At 47.0% G+C, this 25174-nt stretch overlaps 1 protein-coding gene across 1 annotated transcript in view; it reads left to right on the top strand.

The window, feature by feature from the left end:
• LOC119166932 (uncharacterized) overlaps positions 1-25174 on the top strand; it is a 74961-nt gene that overhangs the window by 17534 nt on the left and 32253 nt on the right. The window contains exon 3 of the mRNA XM_037418322.2: positions 23871-23978. Within this exon, the coding sequence (XP_037274219.2) occupies positions 23871-23978 (108 nt within the window). The remainder of the gene's footprint in view (positions 1-23870; positions 23979-25174) is intronic.

Below are 25174 nucleotides of genomic sequence, written 5' to 3'. Positions count from 1 at the left end.
CCCAATTTCTGCACCCTTTCTGGTGGGTGGACCACTGCGACTTGAACTCAACTGATTCGCGGCAGCAGTGGTCACCGCTTCCTTCAGATCTCCGCTTTGGCAAAACGACAGGCCATAAAAACCCGAAGACATTTGTACACAGATCGCTGTACAGTGCTATTTCTCACATTAAATGAACCTACGTTCCGTAGAACGCGCCTGCGCACTGGGGAACATCGGTCATGTGGACGACGGCGGGTAGCGAGCTACCCTATAGAGAGATTCGCCCAACCCCACACCCTTATGACTTGCGGTAGCGGTAAGATGCCATCAGCCCCGCGCCCTGACAAGAGTATACTCTGGAGACGTTATAAATATGTGCAATGTTGGATGGGTGTTCATATTCGCGCATAATTTGGCTGTGCAAAACAATTGGGCATCACCTTCGTTACATTTACGAAAATGGGAGCATTCATTAAATTTTCGCTCTTTGTGGGCTTCTTTTGCGATGATTGTTAGCTCGGGTAGTATCTGGCAACTCTGTGCGGGAACGTGTGCGGCGGACATACGCCAATGGCTGACAGTGCGTGCTGCGGCATACGTGGTGCTGCTCGTCGAGCGCGTACTTCCGTGCACCACGTGATTACGAGAAACGCCGTTGTGGAGGGCTCCGCGACCACCTGGTGTTCTTTGACGTGCACTGTCATCGCACGGGCCATTTCGGAGAATGTGTTGCCGGGCGAGTCGGTGCATTGTCTAAAAAAGACGAGGCACGGGAACGGGCGCCTTCATCGAAATGCCGGGATTGAACATGCGACCTCTGTTTCAGCAGCCGAGGCGGACGCTCCTTGTGATCTTTGGGTGATTGTTTGGGTTCTACGTCCGAAAACCACAATGCGATTATGAGACTCTGTAGTGGAGGGCTTCGCGAATTTCGGCCATGCATCTGGGGTTCTTTCTGAATCTTAGGTACACGGGTCTATGTAGCATTTTCGCCTCCATCTAAAATGCGGCCAGGATTCGATCCCGTGACCTTCGCGTCAGCAGTCGAAGCACCACAGCCATTGGGACACCATGGCGAGTATCTTTAGATCTTAAGGACGCTGAAGGTAGTCGAGTTTGAAAGGTGAAGTATTGCCATTAATTTTGCTATCATAAGTTCGTTTGGAGAAGAGCAAATGATGGTAATTTTTTTTTCATTTCGCACAAGAACGTCAGTGTGAACTTCAGCATGAATGGCGTCACGACTTGCTAAGTCTTTTAGCGTGTTTTGGCCACATGAGGGGATGTGCGGAAACTCGTTCCGAGCACCGTTGATTTAAATCCTTTTTAGCCATTGACCAACGATTACGTAGATCCCAGACGCCGTCAGAAATCTATGACGCCGCCGCGTGCTAGGGAGGGAACGTGAGGACGGCGTGTCGAACTCGCGGTAAGGCTTTGGGTATTGGGCATTTGCATATCACACGAGAGGAGTGGCCTTCTTTTCCTTGTCCTGAGTAGCAGGCGTCGAGGCTTCGGCTGTGGTCACTGTTTCCTGCAGAGTCATCTGGAACGTTTTCCCGCCATCTTAGACCTTATATAGGCCCGTAATGACAAACCAACCGTACCATTATCTTGTTTACCCCAAGTTTCTGTGCATTCTACGCGCGTTATGAGGACAGGAAAAAAAAATAAGGGCAGGAAAAAAAAACCCCGCTATGGTGGCCTAGTGGTTATGCTTCGCGACTGCTGACCGCAGGTCGCGGCATCGAATGCCGGCTGCGGCGACCGCATTTTCGATGGAGGTGAAAATGCTCGAAGCCAGTGTACATTTACATTTAGGTGTACGCTAAAGAACACCAGGTAATCGAAATAATGGCAGCTCTCCACTAAGACCGCCTCTCTGATAATCATATGTTTGTTTTGGGACGTTAAACCCCTACAATTATTATCAGTTTGGATAGAGACGCGGTAGCAGGGTGAATAATGACTACAAGATGTATTTGTGAATGCTGACCTACTTTGTTTATGGAACAGATAAGTACACAAAATGGATAAGGAAAACGCAAGATTAGGAATTCGCAGCTACTGAGGTATATGGTCTGGTATGGTATGGTATGGTATGGTATGGTATGGAGAGCTTTAATAAAGTTTTGGGGATCAATACACGACTGATGCTGGATGCTCCCACGTCGGGACAGAGAGGCCAAGCCCCTCTGCCGCCACACGGACCCTCTGGACAGCCCTGAGTTGGTCCGCTAGCGCGTCACTGCGCAGCATTCGCTGCCACCACTGTTCACCGTGAGAAGCCCCACCGGCCATTGTCGAGCAGTGCCAGAGCATATGTTCAAATTCAGTGAGCCCCCACACATACTACAATAAATGGAAACCCCGCAGTCCGAGTTAATTTTATTCATGACGACCGGGTTGGGGTACGTCCGCCGGCGCCTGCAGAAGTCTTAATGTAACCGCCTGTGACCTGTTAAGTCTGGCAAGGGGAATTCCCTGCGCTTTAAGTAATAATGTTTGGTTATATCGTTGTACGCTAACAGCTGGTCCCTTAACTCCGGAGCGGGAGATTCAGCCGCCTCAGGGATTGCTCGGCACACAAATGTAGCTGCGTTTTTTTTAGCCTTGCGCATAGTCTGCATATACTGGCCTTGCCTTAATGTGCTGCGTATGACCGCAGAAACGTGATCATGGCAGTGTTTTACAGAGGTCGTCTCACGAAATGCGTTATGGGACCAATGACAAAACTAGACTATTGTTTCATTTCTTCAACCGAATACGACCTAACATTTATTGCGCACACATTTTGAGCATACGATTTCATTCACTTTACCTAAAGGTGGAACGTCAGTGATTGCAGAATAATAAAACATTTAGTTACGTGCTAATGATCACTTGTAGGTACCACCAAACCCCACATTCCCTCATTTTATTGCTAGGAACGTAATCCTGACGGCTGCATTTTCGATGGAGGCGAAAATGCTGTAAGCCCGCGTGCTCAGGTTTGGGTGCACGTTGAAGAACCCTAGGTGGTCGAAATTTCCGGAGCCCTCCACTATACGGTGTCTCTCAATCGTATGGTGGTTTTGGGACGTTAAATCCCACATATCAATCGAACGTAATCCTGGGTGCCTCGGAATTGTATGTGCCACGTGAAACAGGCACGTTTACAGAGCGTGCATGTTATAACTTGCGCCTGAATGGAGATGAGGTTTGTGAATACGGACGATTTGGGAAGCCATGTCGGATCGGTGCAACAACGCGATGCGTGTATGGTTCTCGGTGATAATGTGCCTGCGCATCGGAAACGCATAAATCGGGGCCGTCCGATGGCGGGGAGCGAATGATGCTTATTCATGCACACATGCGCGCTCGGCTCACGGCTGGCTGCGTTTCTGTCGCAATGGCTGCTGCACGAGGCTGAAGCCGCTGCGTTGTTCTGCCCCCGCGACAGGAACAGCGGCACCTGTATGCGATTGCGGAATCAAAAGAAAGAAATGAGCGATCGAGGATGCCGTCCGTTTCCACACCGCTGTCGGCATGCTCTGATTGGCCCAGATACGTGTGCATGGCTCCTGCTGGCGGCATTTGCGTTTGATGAGATCGTACGCGAGAGATAGAAACGCTGGTTCTGCTATAGAAAGCGCGGGTTTTCCGTTCGGGCCGATATTGTATACTCTTAACGCAACAACGTTAAAAAGCTTGTTTCGCAGAAATTCCTGTGCCGGCGTCGACAGTTGTGAGCGAAGAATTATCTAATGCGTGAGCGAAAAATCGAGAACGATGCAAACAAAATAATAAAAAACATCCTGGTTCAGAGTGGGGATCGAACCCGGGTCGTTTGCGCGGCATTCGGATGCTGCAGCCACGCGTGTGCTTGTGAATACAGTGAAAGTAACCTCCTCTGCTTAGAAATCCAGTGAAAGTAACTTGTGCTTTACCAAGCTTTACAAACACACGCGTCTTCTATGCATACTTCACAATACAAACCGAAACATCGCAGCATTAATGCGTGGTACAAGCGCCCATTGACATCAGGTGTCGGGACACATGATTATCGTAATGACTTCGTGGTTTAAAGCCGGTCACCCTCTACAAAAGGCGCACACGCTACTGCGCCTATTCCCTTAAGGCCACGCAGTGGGCGCATAACGAGTTCGGAAACGTTTCATGCACTAAATACACACAAGAGACACGACGTCACTATCGCGTTCAACTTTTAAAGGCGAAGCTTTAGGGTCCGCTATATTTTCCCCGCTCGTTTGATAACGAGTGGAACGCTTAGTTTTTAAGGTGAACACTCGTTATGTGAGCGAAGCAGTGTTTGGTGTTTTGCGCAATGAAAAACCCAGAAACCGTATAGCAGTCTTTTGGATAAACGTACGGACCATCGCACCACTTCTCATTTATTATGAAGTTCCAACACTACGTTTGCATCAAATTCTGATGCGAAAGGCGTGGCGAATGAACTCTCCTCTGACGTCGTAACGGCTGCGGCAACGCGGGTGACTGAAAAGGGTGCTGCATGCCCACAAAGGGTCGATCCAGCTGCAGCTTTTACCCGAGGCAGGATACAAGCCGAGGCGGCACCCGAACGCGGCAGCGACCTCGAGCGGGAGGCATGGGTGGCTGATTAGCGCATATTAATTAATTGGCCTCCGTGACATCGGCGGGCGTCGTCGTCCTGTTTTGGGCCTCCATTGTGGCTGCCTGGCCATGCGTGAAAAGGGGCCGTTTCTCGGGCCGTCGCGCGTGGCTGCCACCACTGTTGCCGATGCTGACGCGGGATACTTTGCACTGCGCACGCTGACCGACCCTCGCCACTCCCGCTCTCTGAGAGACGCCGCGAGCTAAAAAGAGAGAGAGGGATCACTTGTGTGGCTGTTGTCGATTGCAGCGCGTAAAGAAAATAACTTTGCTCGTGGAGCGGTATAGTTCATTCTGTATAAGAGACGGGGCAAGGTAGATATATTCAACTGGTAGCGAAGCCCATACTTTCAGAAAATGGCGGCTGATGCGCTGCTCCTAGAGCTTAGCGCCATCTCTGTGAGGAGGGAACACTTACAACGGAACAAAAAATAAATAAATAAATTAGATGTGACGCAATAGCTGGTAAACAAGTGACGTCATTTTGTGTGCACTAGTACGAAACTTGATCTCGAATTGCTTCACATAAGCCCCTGATTGCCAAGGGCTCGGCACCGTCCGCTGACCAGAGGGAGCTGCGTTGCTGGCACTGGCCCGTCCTAAGTTCGCTGACGCTGGCCTTTAGGGGCACGCAGAAAACAGACGCGCGCACGCGTCCCCCGTGTATACCATGCTGCAGTGCGCCCACTCATGCGGGCAGTGAGACGTGGGCATCGCGTTCCATTTTGACTGACCCCAACCTATTCTTGCTTTCTTTCTACTCTATATATAGGCATTCCGTTTTGACGCTGCAGTCACACTGTAAAACTCGACTGCGCGGTGCCTATACGCCGACGAGCCCTTCACGATTGCGCTTCGATTCAACGCCAGCTAGTCTAATATCGAATCATGACTAGATAGTAATGTTTAAGTGCACTACTGTTCACTTTGCCTGGGTTTTACGAGGAAACTTATTTTTCAAACTTTTATTCGGCGTTCGTGGCATCTTCCGCAGATGGATTAAGACAGCCAACAGCGTACATACCTGTCATATCTGCAGTGTTGTGTATTCGCTTCACACATACGCAGGTTAATATTTAGCATGCACGATTCTTGTGTTCTTCAGTTTTAACGGGAAAAAATGGCGGTTTGTCATGTCAAAATAACTCAAACTTACTGCACACAGTGGTAACAACCACAAGAATGTCTGCGCACGGTACTTGCGTTACGTCTTTTTTTTTTTGGCATTATGCTTCGATAAATTACCGCTACGTTTGCGAATACAGACGTGCAAACTGTATCGTGATAGATAACTTGGCGATCTGCTCGCCGATAACGCGAATATGCACTGCATGCTCAAGAAGAAAACCGGGCTGCAGGAATGCTGATGGATGCAAGTCCAGCGAACACTGTATTCCGAGCCGTTGCCCTTGTTTCTTATCTAGAAGACATGGTTCACCAAGCATACGTTTGTTGCTACTGCATCATTGCACAGGACATCGTTTCCGCTGGTACCAACGAAAGCACCCGGCGTTAAAATGTGATCCGCATCGTTCCGCTGCATGTTGGACAATGCACTCAAGACGTTCACTAACGATAAACGCACCTCACAATTTCGCGCACAGCGGAGAACGCAAGTAAGTGCGAAACACTAAAACACGTGAGGGGGTGTGCCATCGCGTACGAATTTTACGAGCGTGCCTTTCCGTGTAGTGCAAGGGCTGCACTGAGTATTAATAGCGTGGGCAGATGGCGCTATAAAACAAAAGATGTATTTTGGAATAATAAAAGAAAAACTTATAAATTATTTTGCACTTTACGCCTACATAACATTGCTGGGGAAAAGAAATGTGATTTGAAAAACATAGTGATTGCTTCGATTTTGAATCAAACTTGGGTTTTCACAATCGGTGTTTGTTCCCTCCACACATCATAGTCTCGCTTTAATCGCAGCTCCCGTAGCTCCCCATGCTGATGTCGCTGGCAATAGCTTCTGACGACCGCTTTTCCCCCGAGCTTTCGTGACCTATTCAAATAGACCTTGAATAGGGCGTGCAAACACACTCACCTGAGACATCACCACGAACGTCAACTGAAGATGCGCACGACGGCGGTGAAGGCACGAAAGCCTTGCCCATGCAATTGATAGGTTCGCATATTGCATGGGTGTGCGCAGACAAGTTTCCGTGCCGTCTTTCGTTTTCGCCGTCGTTTCTGGTGTCTCGACATGTCTTCTGTGACAGTGTTTGCACGTCCTGTCTCTTTTGGATAAGTATATATGTTCCAACTAGCTGAGCTCTGTGTTACTCCAAGGATATCTGGCCGCAATCATAAGTTGGCAGTGGGTATTTTTTTTTTCGGTTTCCATACGAAGGTCAATGAGTCCTATATCGACCGACTTGCCTTCTCGTCAACTGCAGAGAACGCTACGCCTATGCCGACGAACTTGCCACATATACAATGATAAAAGGTGGTAACAGTTTCTTGGATGTGTCCGTTACAAATTCGAAGTCTCTCCTTGGCAGCAGTGACGTAGCCAGAGGGTGGCACACCGGGCCCGTGCTGCGCCCCACAAAAAAAATCCGCCATGGCATAGAAAGATAAAAATGATCATTTTAAGGAGTCCCTCGCCGAAATATCAAAAAGCCCCCCCCCCCCCCCCCCTGCCCCGACAAAAATTTCTGGCTACGCCCCTGCTTGGCAGTGTACTCGGAAGCTATTAGCAGAACATGTGAGACGGCAAATTCTAACTTCATTTTTTGAACCCCTACCTATAAGTAACTGCGCCATCGAATATGCCGTCTTGGAGACATGATCTCTTGCTGTGTAGCCATAGAATAGGGTTTTATAATTAGTTTATTTTCCGCCGCGGTGTACCAGTGGTTAAGGCGCTTGACTGCTAACGCGAAGGTCGCGGTGACGATCCCGGCCGTCGCGTTTTGGTGTAGGCAAGAAGCCCGTACTGAGCGATGCCAGTGCACGTGGAAGAAGCCCAGATTATTATTATTATTATTATTATTATTATTATTATTATTATTATTATTTGATGTCGACTGGTGAAGAAGCACCCTCCCGCCTGCAATAAACGTGAAGGGTTTACAGTTCATCACACTCTGCTTTCTTCCACTTTATGAACCTGGAAGAAAGGAGTATTTTTCAACCTACTTGCCGCGATAAATTTTCCCTTGCATCCAGCAATGTTTCCTGGAAGGGATTCAGTATTTGACGCAGACGTAGTCCTAAACTTTCTTAACAGAACAAGCGCACTGCCTGTTATTAGTCACCCGCTATGCTTAGTCACACAGTGGTTAAAGGGGCACTGACACAAAATTTCGTGGCCTAGATAGCCTGTGGGGTCGATTCTCAGGAACATTCGTATATCATCTGCAAAATATTAACACTGAATGTAGCTAAGAAGGTACTTAAAAGAATCTTGAAGTTTGCGTGAGCCCTCGGCTCCATAGTGCCTCTGACACCCTTGAAGGGGACCGCTTGGGGACTCCCTACCTCCCTCACTTCACCACACTGCAGTCAACAAAACAAGTTATCATGACGTCAAAGCCACCATTTTTCTTTTGCCGCATTTGTTCCCGCAGTCTATTGGTGTTCATCCATCGGCAGATTCGGAGCACTTGCGGTAATATGTTTTCTGCTCCACGCGGAGCAAGTCTATTCAATTGGCAGAGTGAGAGTGCTCCCCGTATGTTACATTGACAGATCTGGAGCAGCTCTGTCGCAAGATCCACTCCACGGAGCGACTTTTTATTCACCTTTTCATAAACGCCTCCCTGGGCGCCGCCATAGCCCTCCTTGGGCTGTGCAAATCGGCGCGTCCCCTCGAAAATGCACTGGCAACGCTGCGCCCTTAGCCTTTGTACTCCCGCGCACAGCCCATCATGGCGGTGTTCTTTTCCTTCCCGCGAAAAAGTGTATACTCCGCGAAAATCGGCGGATTCGACCGGGCATTTCAAGCGCCCCGTGCCTTGAAACGGTGCCAACTTAGGGCGCGCCAGCGGACGCCCGTAGCGTCAGTTGCGCCTCGCGTCGAAGCTCACGTTTTGCTAGCGTAGCTGGGCGTAGCGTCGCCGTGCCCAGCGTGGCCACTCACGCAAGAAGAGAGATGCGCGCATCGCGTTTCATTCTGACGCTGCCGCTTGCTCCAGAGGGAGCGCTTGTGTTCCACTGGTAAGATTCCGCCCTGTTGTCCTCTGCCCAAGTAGAGTGCTCCGGAGCAGAGTTCGTCGGCCGCTCCGTATCTGCAAATTGAAGGCACCATATATTTCTCGGCGGCTGGTTGCGAGTGCGTGGTGCACGCTTAGAAAGTTTTGTGTTTGGAGACATCGCAGTCCCGCTTCTCATTCGAAAGTAATTATTGATGCGGACCGTGTGGAATTGTGTCACAGTCCTGTGTGCTAACGTGATCAAGAGCCGCACTCGCTAGGTGGCGACAGTTGCACCCAGTTTTTGGAGCTATACCAAACCGAAACTGAAACCGATCGATAATGAGGGGCCTGTAATTAATTATCTGTCGCGTGCTGCAGCAAACGACGTGTCGTGTCATTACTAACAGCCCCCTAGTGGTACATTGCAGCAAAAAAAAAAAAAAAAAAAAAAACGCGTGGCCAATTTTGTTTTGTGTGAGTACCCCTTTAAAGCGCTTTGCTGCTGTCCCCCAGGTGGCTGGCGACGGTGGCCGCATTTTCGATGGGGGCGAAAATGCTAGAGGCAGTGTACTGAGATTCAGGTGCATGTTAAAGAACTCCACGTGGTCAAAATTTCTAGTTTTCCACTACAGCGTCTTTCATAATCATATCGTAGCTTTAGGACGTCAAATCTCAACAGTAATTATTATGAATTTAAATTTTGCTAACAGAAATGCATTGTTGTCCGTACTTCCAAGGGCCCTGACGAAGTCCCCCCCCCCCCTTTCTTTTTTAAATTAAAAAAGTTAATTCGTGCATACCATGTTCGCACATCTATTGTACGTCTCGGTAACATTCTTTCAAAAGCTGTTTTTGTTTGTTTTACGATCTCTACTGCAAAAGTTTTTTGACCCATATACAGCCAAGGTTATGAACTGTCGTGACCATTGGCTGGATCATCTTCTAAGCATAATTTAGTGCGCTTTGGCGTCTTTGGTCATTATTGGCCTTTGCGCCACGAAACACCAAACGCCGTCATCATCGCGTACCACAGTTGCCACAGGCTAACGAGCTGCCAAGGAAAAATAACAATAAAAAAGTGGTGTGCGCCAAAGAGTACCGCCTCCCCCCCCCCCCCCGAAGAAACTAGGTATAAATAATGTTCCCATTTTTGAACAAAAATAATAACAAAATATCATTCAAGTTTGAAAGCAAGTTGATAAATGTCACCGTTTTCTTATGTGCAGAACAAAAAAACACACACGAAATTGTAATTAACATTGTATCCAGGGTAGTTTCCATTCGGTTGAATGCACGTTTGCCAGTGATTCAGTGATTCCTCCAATCTACGTTTGACTTCAACAGTCGAGTTGTCAAAGTCGTCGACAAACGCGCAATTAGTGAACGACCAAAGTGTTATTGTTAGGCGTGATGATCACCACGATAACTATATGTGCTGGGGAAATGCAGGTATAAGCCACCCTCCCTCAAGAAAAAAAAAAATGTGACAGCCGGCTAGAGAATTCTATATGTGACTCGGTAAAAAAAAAAGAAACTCACGTCCGTCTGTTGTAAACAGAACTGGCAACTCTTTCGTGCACTGAGACCAACATTTGGTAATGCATACGCATATTTCTTCCACTGGCCGTTTCTGAGTGGAATGCACCTGCATTTTCGAGGAGGTTGAAAAATACGACTTCGAAAAACGTTTTAACGCGATAGCGTTAGAGAGCTAGTGTCGCAGGAATTCCGCTGTCGGCGTCGGCACCGTTGGTTGTGAGCGAAAAATTGTCCGTGAGCGAAAAATCGAGAAGGAAGCAAATAAAACTAACAATAAAATTGTCGGTACGATTGAGGATCGAACCAGGAACGTTCGCGTGGCACATAGGTGTCCCACCACAAAGCTACGATGTTACTTGCAGCTGCCTTAAGAAAAAGAAAACACCACATAAATGCCTTGTAGTAGAAGGAGTCTCCCTAACGCATTTTTTTCGACTGGTGTCACGACGAAAACGAGCCCATTCGGCGATTTGTAGGCGCATTTGGGAGGCGATCAAACTACGTCGAAAAAGGCCAGGATAGAGCAGCCATCTCGGCTAAAACACACAGGAACTTTCAAACAGCTCTAAAAATGGACAACGATGTCCATCTAGCGGAAAACATGTACCTTTCAAGAGGCGTTGATCAAGCAAAAAGCAAACGTTGAATAATGTGTTGCAATCTGTGAGGCATTGTTAGACTCTTTATGGCCATTCAAGAAAATGCCATTTCAACAAACCACAACAATTGCATAGATTTAGCTTTTCATCCTCACGACAGTGAAGTACTGCAGTTGCCATTTCACCGACCATAAGGCAATGCTTGTTGCGGTTGGGCGGAAGAGGTCTCCAGAACAACAAGTCGAACAGTTGTGTGATAACTAACGCAAGACGGATGACAGAATGTGACCGTTTACGAATACAAGTGTCACGCCTACGCGCAGTTCATAATACAGGACCATGTGACTATGTCACTGTATTACTATAGATACGTCGCGCTTGCGTGTGTATGTGTGTGCGTTTGTGTCTTGCTTGTGCGCGCGCGTGTGTGTATGTGTGTAACAAAACATATTAATAAGTATGCACTTAGTGGTTGACGGGCGCCCTATATAGGGGCCAAATTTTGATATCGCGTTCAACTTTTAAAGGCAAAGCTTAAGGGTTCTCCAATTTTTGGCTGACTTGTTCGTTTCAGATCGTCTAGTAAACGTGCGGTGGTGTAACCTTGCTCATTTGTTATCACCATTCTGTATTTTAAAAACCCAAATTAAGTTAATTGCTGTTTGAAATTCTGCTCTGCTTGAACCCGTCAGGCCTTTAATATTTTCAAGGCGTATACGTCACAGGGGTATACGTGTTTCCGGTCACACCTATAGGAGGCTCGCGATCCCCTTTCCTCTGAAGGGGCGTTGGCAGACTTTATTTTTTTTTTTGAAAGTGCACCACTAAGATCTAAAGTGGGGCCCGGATAGGCAGATCTGGGCGAGTGTCATTATGTGCTCTGCATACCATGGCGAAAAATAATTTGAGAGAGTAGGGCACAGGCATGGTGTGCGACCCCCTGTCTACTCCACTGCCTCCCCCCCCCCCCCCTCAGCATCCGTGCTGTGCACCTTCTTTTCCTAGACCTCGTCCCCCATAAAATCAAAATGAATCTGTACCAACTTGCTCAAGTTTCAATTCTCATGCTGTTTATCCCCTCCCCTCCTTCGTGTCCCGGAAATATTTGAGTTTGTACATGTGTATACAAAGACATGAATCGATATTTAACGCAAGGTAACGCAAGGACTTGAAGGGAGGACACAACGCATGCGTCAACTTTTATCTAATTGGCTTATCGCAACCGAAGCATGAAGATATACAGGCGTGATGTGATGGTGTGTACCTCTGGCTTGCTTACATGCCCGCGGTGTGCCAAGAACTGAGAGCTTTGGCCTCATGTGGTGTACGAAGGCATACTCTAGACGGTGCCACATATGCCCGCAAAGCGTCGTTGGATTTTCATGGTGATTTTTTTTGTTGAGTTGGCTTCTGGGACCTTAAAAAAAAGCCTCCTGTATGTGAAAAAAAAAAGGAAAAGCTGTGGCGTAGTGGGTATAGCGTGCCCGTCATTTTTTTGTGGAGTAAGTGGTCGTTGGCTTGACACCCGCGGGTTGAACATTTACGCGCGTCACTTCCGTTACGGAAATACGTCACTGAAGTCTTGGGACTCTGTCTTAAAACACGTTCGTGTTAAAAAAAAAGGCCTCGTATTTGGCTCGAGGAGTTATTTGTGTGCAAAAATCCGAGTGGTCGCCATATTGATGGAGTAGTGCGACCAAGGTTTCTCGTGTGACTCGAAACGAGAGACCTGTCGAGGCAAAGCCGCAGCACATCGTTAACACGTGATGTGCGCATCGAAGCGTGGCCACGCCACGCGTAATATTTGCTGTCTCATTCCGCGTGTGTCACCTATAGACAAAGCGCAACTACTGTTTGTCTGCCCGCATAATCTTTATTGGCGCCTTCGGTAGTTGGGCCACAGAAGGTAAGAACAGTAGTTTGCCATGCGCCATTGAGTCGTATATACGATGAGTGCCATCGTCTAAGAGCTGGTATTCACGTGACGTCATCTGCAAGGGGTGATAGTGTGGCAGTCGCCATATTCGTGGTCTCGCGCTCGGACGTTATGGTTGGACTACAGCCAAAGTTTTCAGCAGCACGTGTTGTTTTCATATAAAAAAACATGTTTGATCCTTTTGGTATAGGAATCGTTAAAACACGAAAGTGAGACGTGTCCGTACAAAAGTAGTTTAGTGTTTACTGTACATTGATTTAAAAGAGCTTGTGCACTGTCTGAGTTTGACAGCTATAACTCCGCTTCAGTGGATGCATCCACATTAACGCTTAGTCATACATCTCCATCCCGACGACTAACATCCATCAACAATGATTAAACAACCGCTTGTGAAGTGTGGAAACTTGGTTGAACATAACTGAATTTACGAACAGTGCAACCTAGAAGTAGTTACAGCGTAACTGCGGAAGCGAAAAAAATGGCCTTGACTGTGGCATGTAGTCATGTTGTTACATGACACGCATCTCATGATGATCATATTTGCACCAGTCACATACCTTCGTCATTCATTGACGTCACGTAATACTAAATTTGGCGTATGCGACGCTAGCGAAACGGCTGCAAGCGCATTATGAGCGTGGCATTTAGTCATGTTGTTACATGACACGCATATCATGATTTTCATGTTATTGTCTGTCGCTTGTGTTCGCCGTGCAATAATGTCATACCGTACTAGTTTTGTAGCATGTCATGTGCACCAAACCACTGCATGAGTAGCAGGACCATGAAATGTAAATTATGACATTCATGAGATACGTGTCATGATTTTCATGTTATGACTAGCCGAATATGCTCGTTATACAGTCATGTTGTGCAATACCAACTTTGGTATTGATACCATTATCGAAACGGCCAGGAGAGCTAGAAGTCGTAGGCGGATAGACAGACAGACAGACAGACAGACAGACAGACAGACAGACAGACAGACAGACAGACAGACAGACAGACAGACAGATAGATAGATAGATAGATAGATAGATAGATAGATAGATAGATAGATAGATAGATAGATAGATAGATAGATAGATAGATAGATAGATAGATACGCTTAATGTCGCCGAAGTTTGCTAACAAATGCTTCGCATTTAAAACAAGCATGGAAAATAGCGCTATTTTGTAACCTTGTTTGCGACAGTCAAAAGAACGTGACTGATTGGGCGCCGATTTTGGGCTAAAGTCACCTACTTGCGACATTATGGAGTTATTGAACGTTATGGCCCGACCGGAAGGAAACGCAGGCGCTTTGTGTCTTGTCTGTTGGCCGGCCACGATTCTTCGCGGGGTGAGTGTTAGCGACGAACGCTGAGTTACATCCAGACGAAGTGAACTAGTTGCAGGGTTAGTTTTTTAGATGGGAAGCAGCTTTTTGACTCACGTGTGTAACGCCGTACTCACGTGCGTCCGTACGAACGCGCTGAAACCTGTTCCGCTCGCCGCAGGTGTTCGAGCGGTGTCAAGTAGGTCACGCCGCAGCTGCGTGTTGACGTCATGCTCCCCTCACATGCTTTCCTCGCAGGTGCGTGCTGACATCGTTTTCCTCACCACAGCGCCCGCAGCTGCTGGATCTTTTGCCCGCTCGCAACACACTTCTCGCTCGCTTCAATCTCTCCACAGCCCGCAACGCTCGACCGCACGTCGAGTGGAAACACTCTTTCGTCTCGTTTATCTGCGATTAAACTTACACGAAACCCAACCTGCCTCCCATGTCTTTGCGTTTCAAACAAACGTTCAGTCGAGTGAACGCTACACCGAGTTTCGCTTCAAACCGTTCTTTCAGCAACCGCGGCGATTCCCTTTTCAATCGGATCAACGTCGCGTGCAACGCTGCTGCTTCGCATCCCATCAGGGTTTCCTTCGGGTACATATTTTTTTAGATGCGGAGCATCTAATACTCGAGGCTTGTAGTGCGGCGCCGTCCGCAAGCTTCCTCCTCTTTCTTCCACCATCTGTGCATCCCTTCCTCCTCTACACACCGCGCGCGCTTCACTCCTCCACCATCTGTGCACCCTTCCTCCTCTACACACCGCGTGCGCTTCTCCTCTTCACGAACATTCGCTAGCTGTATAATGTAGCGCGCATGCGCCGTCACGCTTCGAGAACATCGGCAGCTGACGCGCGCGCATGCGCCGTCGCGCTTCGAGAACATCGGCAGCTGACGCGCGCGCATGCGCCGTTGCGCCTCTCCCCCTTCTCGAACATTCTACAGCTGACAGTGCATGTGCCGTCGCGCTGTATATATACTCAAGGTCGGTGCTCGCTTGCTCAGTTGCCGCTCGTCGGTTGGTTTGTACGGCGCGTCGACGTCCGAGGTCGCAATGATCGACGTCCCTTCGATCAGCGCCGGCCAAAGTGTTGGCGGAACCGCAACCAAGTCGTCGTCCGAAGACAAGGCAGCGCGTAGAAGAGCTCGCGACGCCGAACGTAAACGTCGGCGTCGAGCGGAAGATGCTCAACTTGGAGAACGTGAAGCCGCTGAGAGACGTCAGCGTCGAGCAGCAGCACCGGATTCGGCCGCTTTGAAACGTAAGCGTCGACAACAGGACCCGGACTTTCGAAAACGGGATACGTGTCGTACGTGTTCACTCATTTAACACCCCTCCTACAACCACGTTAACCAATTTAGCCATCGACCCAAGTAAGTCGCAATTTAACACCCCATTTCACAACCACGTTAACCAATTTAGCCATCGACCCAAGTAAGTCGCACTTTAACACCCCGTTAACCAATTATATGCTCCGCATCCTCCTTAGTGTTCCCCCGAGGGAAGCTGCGGGCAATTTTTTTTTGTATATATGAATGCCATGAGTGACACCGACGCTTGGGGGCTAGATCGTCACCTGGGGGTGTGTTTGGCGTTGACAAAATTGCACATACTCCTATTAGAAACGCGTTTAATAAGATGGACACTTAGAAACGACACGTTGAAGGAACTAATCGTGGATGCCACGGTCATGATGTATTACTGCACTTTACCAAGAACGCTGAGAAGACTGTAGAAAATATAAAACGTGTATTTTTTAAGCTTTGAAGGTATGTGACCATGGCGCAGTGGATAGCGTGCCCGTCTTCTGCTGCCGCGTACCCAGAGGTCACGGGTTCGACTCTTGATGACGCAACTTTTTTGATCGTGCAATTTTTGACACCAGACGGAAATAATTCATTGAGGTCTTGGTGGGCCCCGGCATAAAACACTTAGGTGTTAAAAAAATGTCGTAGTGAAATGCAGCGCTGCCGAACATCAAACTGAGTGCTGTACGACCAATGCTATGGCGGCGCACTCGCTGGCTCCACCTTGCGGGAAGATCTCAGTGAATACTTCCTATTGGTCCAATACGTGCTGGCTGTTGTGCTGGCTGTTCTCACTACAGAGAGAGGAAGTATACCACAAGTGCTAGTGTGTCGTTTCTCTTGTTTGTGCTGACACTTGCTTCCGCCGTCACGAAACCACTCGCTCAACCAGATGCATTCATCTTTTCATTACAGCTCTCATTCCGTTATAAAATGTCATATCGATCAGCTTTTGAAATACTGGTGGTCACCAAAGGGACGCAAACCTTCCTCTGTGATTACTGAAATCGCGCTCGCGTTGCCTCGCCATGGATACCTCGGGTGGTTCGTTACAGGATGAGGGCCTCTCTGATTCATCCTATTTTGTTCGAGCTGATTGAATTTCATTTCTATGAACTTGTTTACTTTATCGCCACACCCACCGCCCTCGGCTGCGTTTGCCGTTTTCTCGGTGGTATGAAATGTCTCTAGTTGTCTTTACTACGCATTTGGTGGCCTGCATACTGCAGCACTTATACGACACTCCAGGCGCTTTCTTGCCGTCGCCGTGCGGTTCCGTAAAATTCCATAGACAATAACATCGCTCCGGATGTGGTACGTGTGCTAGGCCTGTCCAGGTGGGTCGGTAGGGGTTAAGTGGATGCCTCCTCTTGTCACCTAAGAGGAGGGTACAATGTCTGCCCCCTACATTGACTTGTGGGGTGGGCGTTGCGATAAATCCCCCCCCCCCCCCTTTTCTGAAGTGAACGCAGCCCAAGCGGAGATCAAGTGCCGTCGCGCGGGGAGCCCATGCATGGTTCTGCTGCGTGACTCGATCCCGCTGGACCTTAATCGTGAACAGCACAGATCTCGAGCTGCAGTTGGTTGTTTACCGTCACGAGCAAAAAAAATTTGGCCCCGTATCTGCATGTTTCACTGCGGACGTCGAAAGACTATAGTCTGGGGAGAGTGAACAAAACGTTTATTTGATGTTCTGTGCGAGAAAAATCGGTAAATTGTATTCTGGAGGTGCTGCGTTAGAGAGTCTCGATCCGTGCAGCGAAGGGGAACGAGTGCATCGAGGCACGCTACACACGAGCGCTATCTGGCAGTTATCTTCGAAAACGAATGAAGGCCTGCGTGCCTGTCTCGGAGGCGATAAAGCGTAGACCACAAAGCGAGGGGCAGGTGCCACCACCGTGTCGTCTTAGCAAAGCGTTGGAAACACATGCCTTCTTGAGCATCGCGTTGCATTGTCATCGCAGCGTGATAAACGCTACGGTCCTTAGAATCACTTATGTATGCGTTCTCAAGTACAAAGACGCACATACAAATTATTGGTGTGCTGTTATGGTGCCTAAGATATGCGCAATAATTGTTTTTAATTGACAATCGCACAAGTATGAACGCTGAAACTTGAGCAGTATTGATGGGCGCTGCGGATGGGTTTGGCCGTTAGTGGTATCGTTCGGTGCTGTTTGGGGTACCTTTACGGCGGACAAACAGACAAATGTACAGACAGACAGAAAGACCACATTTGCGTCGAAGTACCCCAAGAAAAACTGTCGTCTTTAATACAGCACACCCCTCACGAGGACCACAGGCGCCCTCGCGTGACAGTGACAGTCGCCTCAGCATTCCGGTACGATGTTCGCCTTTTCGCGGTAAGGCTCAGTTTCGTCGGCTGATGTTAGACGGTGCCTATGGCTAATGTTCCTTGTGACAATCTGCATGAAACATGACTTGTGCTGTGATAAAGTACTTCAGATTAAGAGTTTGCTTAAACAAAACTGCTCTGGTCGGGAATGCTGGTGGCGAAAGGTAATTTAAGGGTTATTTTTGCATTTGGCCGGCGTCTTCCTCTTACCTTGACCATCAAGCTCTTCATGGTGCATTATCAGATGGCTCATATCTTCTTTGCATTTTCACCGCTAAGTTTGCGTACAAGTGACAAACGGCGAGAAGGTCTCTGCAGTTGAAGGTTACCTCATACGTCAGCGTTTTGTCGAGTAACGCCAGGTCGGATGCTGAAGGCACAATTGCCTCGCTTCATTCCGATTTGTTGCATTAGTTTCTTCGCCTTTCTTGCGGCAGAACTCTGACCTAGCTCTTGATTTCGTTACCATGAACTATAACATATCGGCCACCCTCGTTTATTTTCTGATCTATTGTGCTGTCTTCTCATCACTTAATGGCATACCTGTCATTTTGCCTTGCACCGCATGCTGCGTGAAAAAAAGAAAAGAACAGTGCTTAGGGGAGAGAACCACACGCATAGCGTAGTGCAGGAGTCTGTAACCTGAACTAACGGTCCAGTCACGAAATTTAATCCTACAAAGGTCGGGAGATGTTGGGAGCGGGGGAGGAAGGCGGTTGAACGAAATGTCACCTAACGCTGCTCTTTAACGAACGCCTTTCTCGTATATGGATCATTTCTGAAGGGGAGCCGAGGTCTGGTCTGTAGAAAAACATATCGACAGTGATTTCCAGGATTGCTTGAATCTAGACGCCTATTTCGAAAAAAAAAAATGTAGTTTTCGTTTCGTGTTCATGTTTAAAGTGAGCGACAGTGTGGGATGGCTAACGAAAAAAGAACGAAAAAAGGCCTGTTACATTTCTCTGTAGCTTTCCCGGCAAAAGCACCATTAATTACGGAACTACGGAAGGTCAGCCCTCACTTATCAGATACCTGCACTAATAAATCGTGTATCTTCACAAAAATAAAATTTTGATATCCCATTCCATAGATTTAAAAAACAAATAAGACTTTTCCTATTGAATGACTGTGCAGCCGTTACAGCATAACCTTATTAACTGTCACTGCACCACTGTTCTTCCATTGCATTTTTTATACGTTCAAACGTTTGCATTTTCGGTATGTGCAGTTTTCCTAGTTATATGGGTGCATTTTAATTTCTGATGCATTTACCTGTTACATTCATTTCGCTGTATCTGTGCATTTTTGTTGTACCTCCTTACTTTGCTATGTACCGATGCTATTATATCTTGTCAAGTTGTATAAGTTGTATCATGTCGTGTTAGTTATACTTTTTATTCGCTGCTGCCTGTACGGTCCCGCAGGTCCCTTCAAGCTGTTATTCAACAGCTTTTTTGCCTGGGGAACCCCCAACTTTTTGTGTTGGAAATAAACCCAGACCCAATTACTGTATTTAAGAAAACGACGCTAGTGCTAATTGATAAACTCGGAGAAGTTCATTTTGCGTGAAGACGCCACGGGCCGCGTGTTTGACTCCCCCGGCGGAGCGCTTACGTGTGGTGAGTGCCTGTCTAGAAGGCGCTGTTTTCTTCGAAATTTCGAGCTCTCAGCGCCTTATATGTTAGAAGTGGCAATATTTAGAGACAGCGGTAACTTCCCTGTTAGGTACAGCTGTTGCGGTGCTCGGCTGTCGACCCCGAGGTCGTGGGTTCGATCCCTATCGCATATCGATGGACGTCAAGTGATCCGTGAACTGTGCGATGTCATGCAGTGCACGTTGAAAGAACAGCAGGTGGTCGAAATATCCGGAGACTTCCACCACGGCGTCTCTCATAATGCCATTATGGTTTCGGAACGTGAAAGTTCAGATGATATTATTATTATTATTATTATTATTATTATTATTATTATTAATATTATTATTATTATTATTATTATTATTATTTATCTGCTCCCTCGTTTGGTTTTAAGATGCACTTTTTCTAGACTTGCACATGTCTCTAATTGCAGAAAATTCATATTGATCTTTGAGGTGTGTAGTAAATAACAAGCAACTTTTTCAAGCAAGGTTAGCCCCGACGCGGTGGTCTAATGGCTAAGGCCCGTGTGCTAAGATTTGTGTGCACGTTAAAGAACCCCAGGTGGTCGAAATTTCCGGAGCCCTCCAGTACGGCGTCTCTCATAATCATATGGCGGTTTTGGGACGTTAGACCCCACATATCAATCAACCAATCAAGCAAGGTTAACTTGGCATACTTTCGTGCATTATTATTTTCTTTTTTTTTGAGCCAGGCTTGCGGAAATAAGGCCACAAATTGATTGATACCGGCGTCACATTTTGGTCGCGCCTGATGCGGGGCGGAGGTCGTGATTGGCTCTTTCACGCAAGCAACGGAAGAGGAACCAATCGGCGTCGCCTAATCGCGCCGTGCTGCATTGTTGGCGCTGCGCGGGTGGCCACGCCCAGCGCGTGCTCGGATGCGCAACGGCGGCGGTGACGCGGCACTTCGCGATGCTAATCGTCGCCGCCGTTCAGGCACGTTTTGCGCGCCCCGCTTCGAACACAAATGCCGCCGTCCGAGGGGTCGTTGACGTCCGCTGCGAGCGTTCCTGCTGCCAGCCTCGCTATACAGTTAGTTCTGCGGTGACCACTATTTGGACACGTTGTCTCGAAGCCCAATGCCGTGTTTTTATTCATTATTTTTTAATAAAAGTGCTTCGTAACGATGTTTCTTCTTGTAGGACGCTTGTTGTGGATAGTGCAGGTCATAACGGTCGTAGCCAGAAACTGCTTTTTTTTTTATTGGAGGTACCACCATGTTTTACGTCTGTAAGCGCGTACGTGCAGTAAAATACCACTTGAACGAACGCCAGGTCAAACTTGTACAAACATTTTTTTTTATATCCCCCCCCCCCCCCTGCAGCGGGCCCCATGCAAACGCGTTTCCGTACGTACAACGAAATTGGTGCAAAGTGCGTTTCATGTCTACGAACACATTTTTTGACGTCGTCGAGCGCCTGTTACGTCATAGTGGTCAGAAATAGTCTGAAATACTTGTCAGTGCTTTGCGTTTTAAGGACTGCGTGGAGCAAAAGATTACAACATTCTTCAAAGCATGGGAAATAAGCAGGCAATCGCATTCAAATAAGTACCATTGCAAGTGAAAGAGTTCAAGTTTGATTTCGACAAGTGACGGTTTTTGTTTGTTTTTGTAGTTCCTGATAAAAGCTATTTCAGTTCAACGAACTTTCACTTCAACTAACTTTTTCTTAGAGCCTCTTGAGGTTCGTTCAAGTGATGTTTCACTGCGATTGCAAAATTAATCATCATCATCGTTAACCTCACTACGCCCACTGCAGGGCAAAGGCCTCTCCCATGATCCGCCAATCAATTCCGGTCTTGTGCTCTCCGTTGCCACGTTATACCTGCGAACTTTTTAATCCCATCGGTCCTCCTAACTTCCCGAGTCCCCTTCGTGCGTTTGCCTTCTTTAGGAATCCAGTCAGTCCCCGCGATCCCACAAGGCTCTATGCTGATGACTGTATATTGTATACAGAAATACGAACACCGTCAGACCAAGTTGAATTGAATACAAACCTACAAAAAGTTAAACATTGGCGTAAAAGCTGGCATATTGAATGAAATTTAAATAAAAAAGTCTACATGTGCGTCTCTTGCAAAAAAAATGTTTTCAACTTTCAGTATTTTATTGGCAACCAGATTCTAATGAACGTCAAATAGTTTAATAAATATCTTGGTTTGACAATTACGCATGACATACGCTGGAATACCCACATCGATAATGTATCTTCTTAAGCTAATAAGGCTCTCTGGGCGCTCAGAAGAAGCTTAAGATATGCCACTACACACATTAAAATTTAGCATACGAAACGTTGATACACCCTATTCTTGAGTACGTTAAGTATCAGACCCTTATACACAACCAAACAAAATCAAACTAAACAGAGTACGAAGGCTTGCTTCGAGGTTTATTCTTGAATAGTACAAGTGATGTCGCTCACCTTCCGAGTTGTGCAAACGTGCTGACCTTTCCCGCTCGAAGTCCGAAGCTCTTCCGAGTGTTTGAGCTGCCTCTATGAAATTATACACCACAAAATAAACCACAATGAACGCTTTGAAATTAAACACAATGAAACTTCTAGACATCGTCATTGCATGTTTGTTCCCCCGCCGTTTGGCCGAAGTGCTTTAAATTTAGCATTTTCCCCAAAATCATTGCTCAATGGAACTTGTTACCCGATGACATTGTAACCTCGCCTACCTTAGACATTTTTTGAACAGAATTAATGACTACCTGAAACATGACCCCATTTAGCAAACCTGATTTTGATTTCCCTTGTATGTGCTTGTTGCAGGAGTTTTTTTTTTAACTATTGTTGTACTACTGTTTTTGAACTATTGTAACTGTTCCCATGTGTCTCATATATTCGTTGTATACTACTGCTAGTACTCTGATGATATACAGGTATGTTTAATATCATCAAAAGTGTGATACACCCGAGTATACCATATTCTTTCAAGTTTTTTTCCGTTTCTGTACGCACATTGACAGTATGTTTACGTTGTATTTTCCACTCTTTTATTAGCCCTAAACAGGGCTGACAGCATAAATAAATAAATAAATGAATTAATGAGTTACTCTTAATGAACAACGATTATCCTGCCTACGTGCCCGGCCCATGTCCATTTCTTCTTTTTTGATTTCAACTATGATATCCTTAACCAGGGTTTGTTCCCTCACCCACTCTGCTCTCTTCTTGTCTCTTAAGGTTACACCTATATGTAGGCCCGTGTCCTAAGATTCGGGTGCACGTTAAAGAACCCCAGGTGGTGGAAATTTCCCGAGCACTCCACTATGGCGTCTCTCATAATCATATGGTGGTTTTGGGACGTCAAACCCCACATATCAATCAATCAAGGTTACACCTATCATTTTACTTTCTATCGCTCGCTGCGTCGTCCTCAGTTTAAGCTGAACCCTCTTTGTCAGCCTCCCTACAGGTTTCTGCTCCGTAGGTAAGTACTGGCAAGATGCAGCTGTTATATACCTTCCTCTTGATGGTTAGTGGCAGATTACCATTCATGATTTGAGAATGCTTGCCGAATGTGATCCACCCAATCCTTATTATTATAGTTACTTCACTCTCCTGGTTCGGCTGCGCATTTACTACTTCTCCTAAGTAGACATATTTGCTTAAAACTTCCAAAGTCTCTCCGCCTGTCGCAAAGCGCTGTTTTCTGCCGAGGCTGTTGCACATTACTTTATTTATGTGCACACAAATAATTTTCGGACCTACTTTTCTGCTTTCCGTGTCCAGTTCAGTAATCATACAATGTAATTCGTCTCCCAAAGAGAGAGAGAGAAAGACACACACACACACGTACACACACAGACACACACCACACACACACACACACACACACACACACACACACACACACACACACACACACACACACACACACACACACACACACACACACACACACACACACACACACACACACACACACACACACACACACACACACACACACACACACACACACACACACGCACGCGCGCACGCACGCACGCAGAGTCTGGTTTTGGTTGCCGTAAAATTCGGGGTAAATAAGTATACGCTTCAAAAAACTGTTTTGGTGAAGTTTCGATCGGAACGTCACCAATAAGCAGTTTTTTAGAAGCGTATACTGATTTTACTATATATATATATATATATATATATATATATATATATATATATATATATATATATATATATATATATATATATATATATATATATATATATATATATATATATATATAAACGCGGGACGGGGGTGGCGAAAAACCACCTCCCTTCCCCTCTGGCTACGCCCCCGAAATTGCGAGGCGAGTGACGGATTTACCTAGTGTAAATAGAAAATTTATTTGAATTCGATACGTGCTCTCGGTGTGTACATAATGCGTAAATTACTTCGCAGCTCGAACGTCTTCGGTCGGCCAACGCGGAACTGGAGGACCGCTGCCACGCCACCGAGCTGCAGCTGTGCGCCGAACGACGCTCCAGGGAGGAACGCAACAACCACACGGTGAGCTCTCCGGTCACCTTGGCTAAGGTACCGCAGCTTAGATAGACCTCGAGCATGGGGGAGTCTGTCCGGTGCACCGCCATACGCAAAATAGTTACCGTATGCCAGTTTACTGCGGGTGTGTTCCAATACCGTCACCGTAGACGGCTAAATGGACGGCGGCCATCTCAAGTCTCATTCCAGTTCTCACGTAGCCGGCAAAATAGACAGCTCCGAGAAGACGTCATCGTAGACATATACGATGCAGGCTACTTTGCTGTCCAAACAAGATGGCGACTTAGCGCACTGCTCGGAAAGCTCAAATATCGCCTAAATTCTGTCTGCATTGAAGCAGATGCTTTTCCAAGCGCTCAATGTGAGTAACGCTCAATTTTTCTAAGATTTGAACGCGAAATAGGTTAAAAAATAACAGTTATGTTTGTTTATTTTAGCTTTCTCTTCTCGACGCTAGGTGGCGCCTCGTCGCGTAGAAGCCGTCTGATGTTGTGAGAGGAATATGGAAAGGGGTCATGGTTCCTGGGCTGACGTTCGGCAATGCGGTCTTGTGCATGAGATCAGAAGTTTAAGCAAGATTAGAAACTAAGCAACGTGGAATAGGTAGGCTTGCTTTAGGAGCTCACGGGAATACACCAAATCAGGGATTACAAGGTGATATGGGATGGACATCATTTGAGGGCAGGGAAGCTAGCAGCAAGATAAAATTTGAGAAGCGATTGAGAGAAATGGGGAAAGAGCGTTGGGCTAGGAAGGTTTTCAGCTACTTGTACATGAAGAATGTCGATACAAAATGGAGGAAGCGAACCAGGAAGTTGACTGGTAAATACTTAGAAAACAGCAGGTGGCCAAACCAAAAAGAACTATCGGTTAAGAAGAAAGTGAAGGAAACGGAGGCTGACATGTGGAGAATGGGCATGATTAAGAAGTCCGCACTAGAAATCTATCGAACTTTTAAGCAGGAAATTGCCAAGGAAAGGATCTATGATAATACTCGGGGTAGTTCTCTACTGTTTGAGGCCAGGACGGGAGTATTGCGAACTAGGACATATCGGGTCAAATACGAAAAGGTAGACACAGTATGCAGTGCGTGTGGAGCGGAAGAAGAAACTGCCGAATACTTGATAATGTTCTGTAAAGGGCTTCACCCTATAGTTCAGGATGATGGCGCAGAGTTTTTCAAAGCACTGGGATTTAGGGAC

The sequence above is a fragment of the Rhipicephalus microplus genome, chromosome 6 (assembly GCF_043290135.1).
Source record: "Rhipicephalus microplus isolate Deutch F79 chromosome 6, USDA_Rmic, whole genome shotgun sequence".
NCBI lineage: Eukaryota > Metazoa > Arthropoda > Arachnida > Ixodida > Ixodidae > Rhipicephalus > Rhipicephalus microplus.
This window is presented reverse-complemented; position numbering and strand designations above follow the sequence as displayed.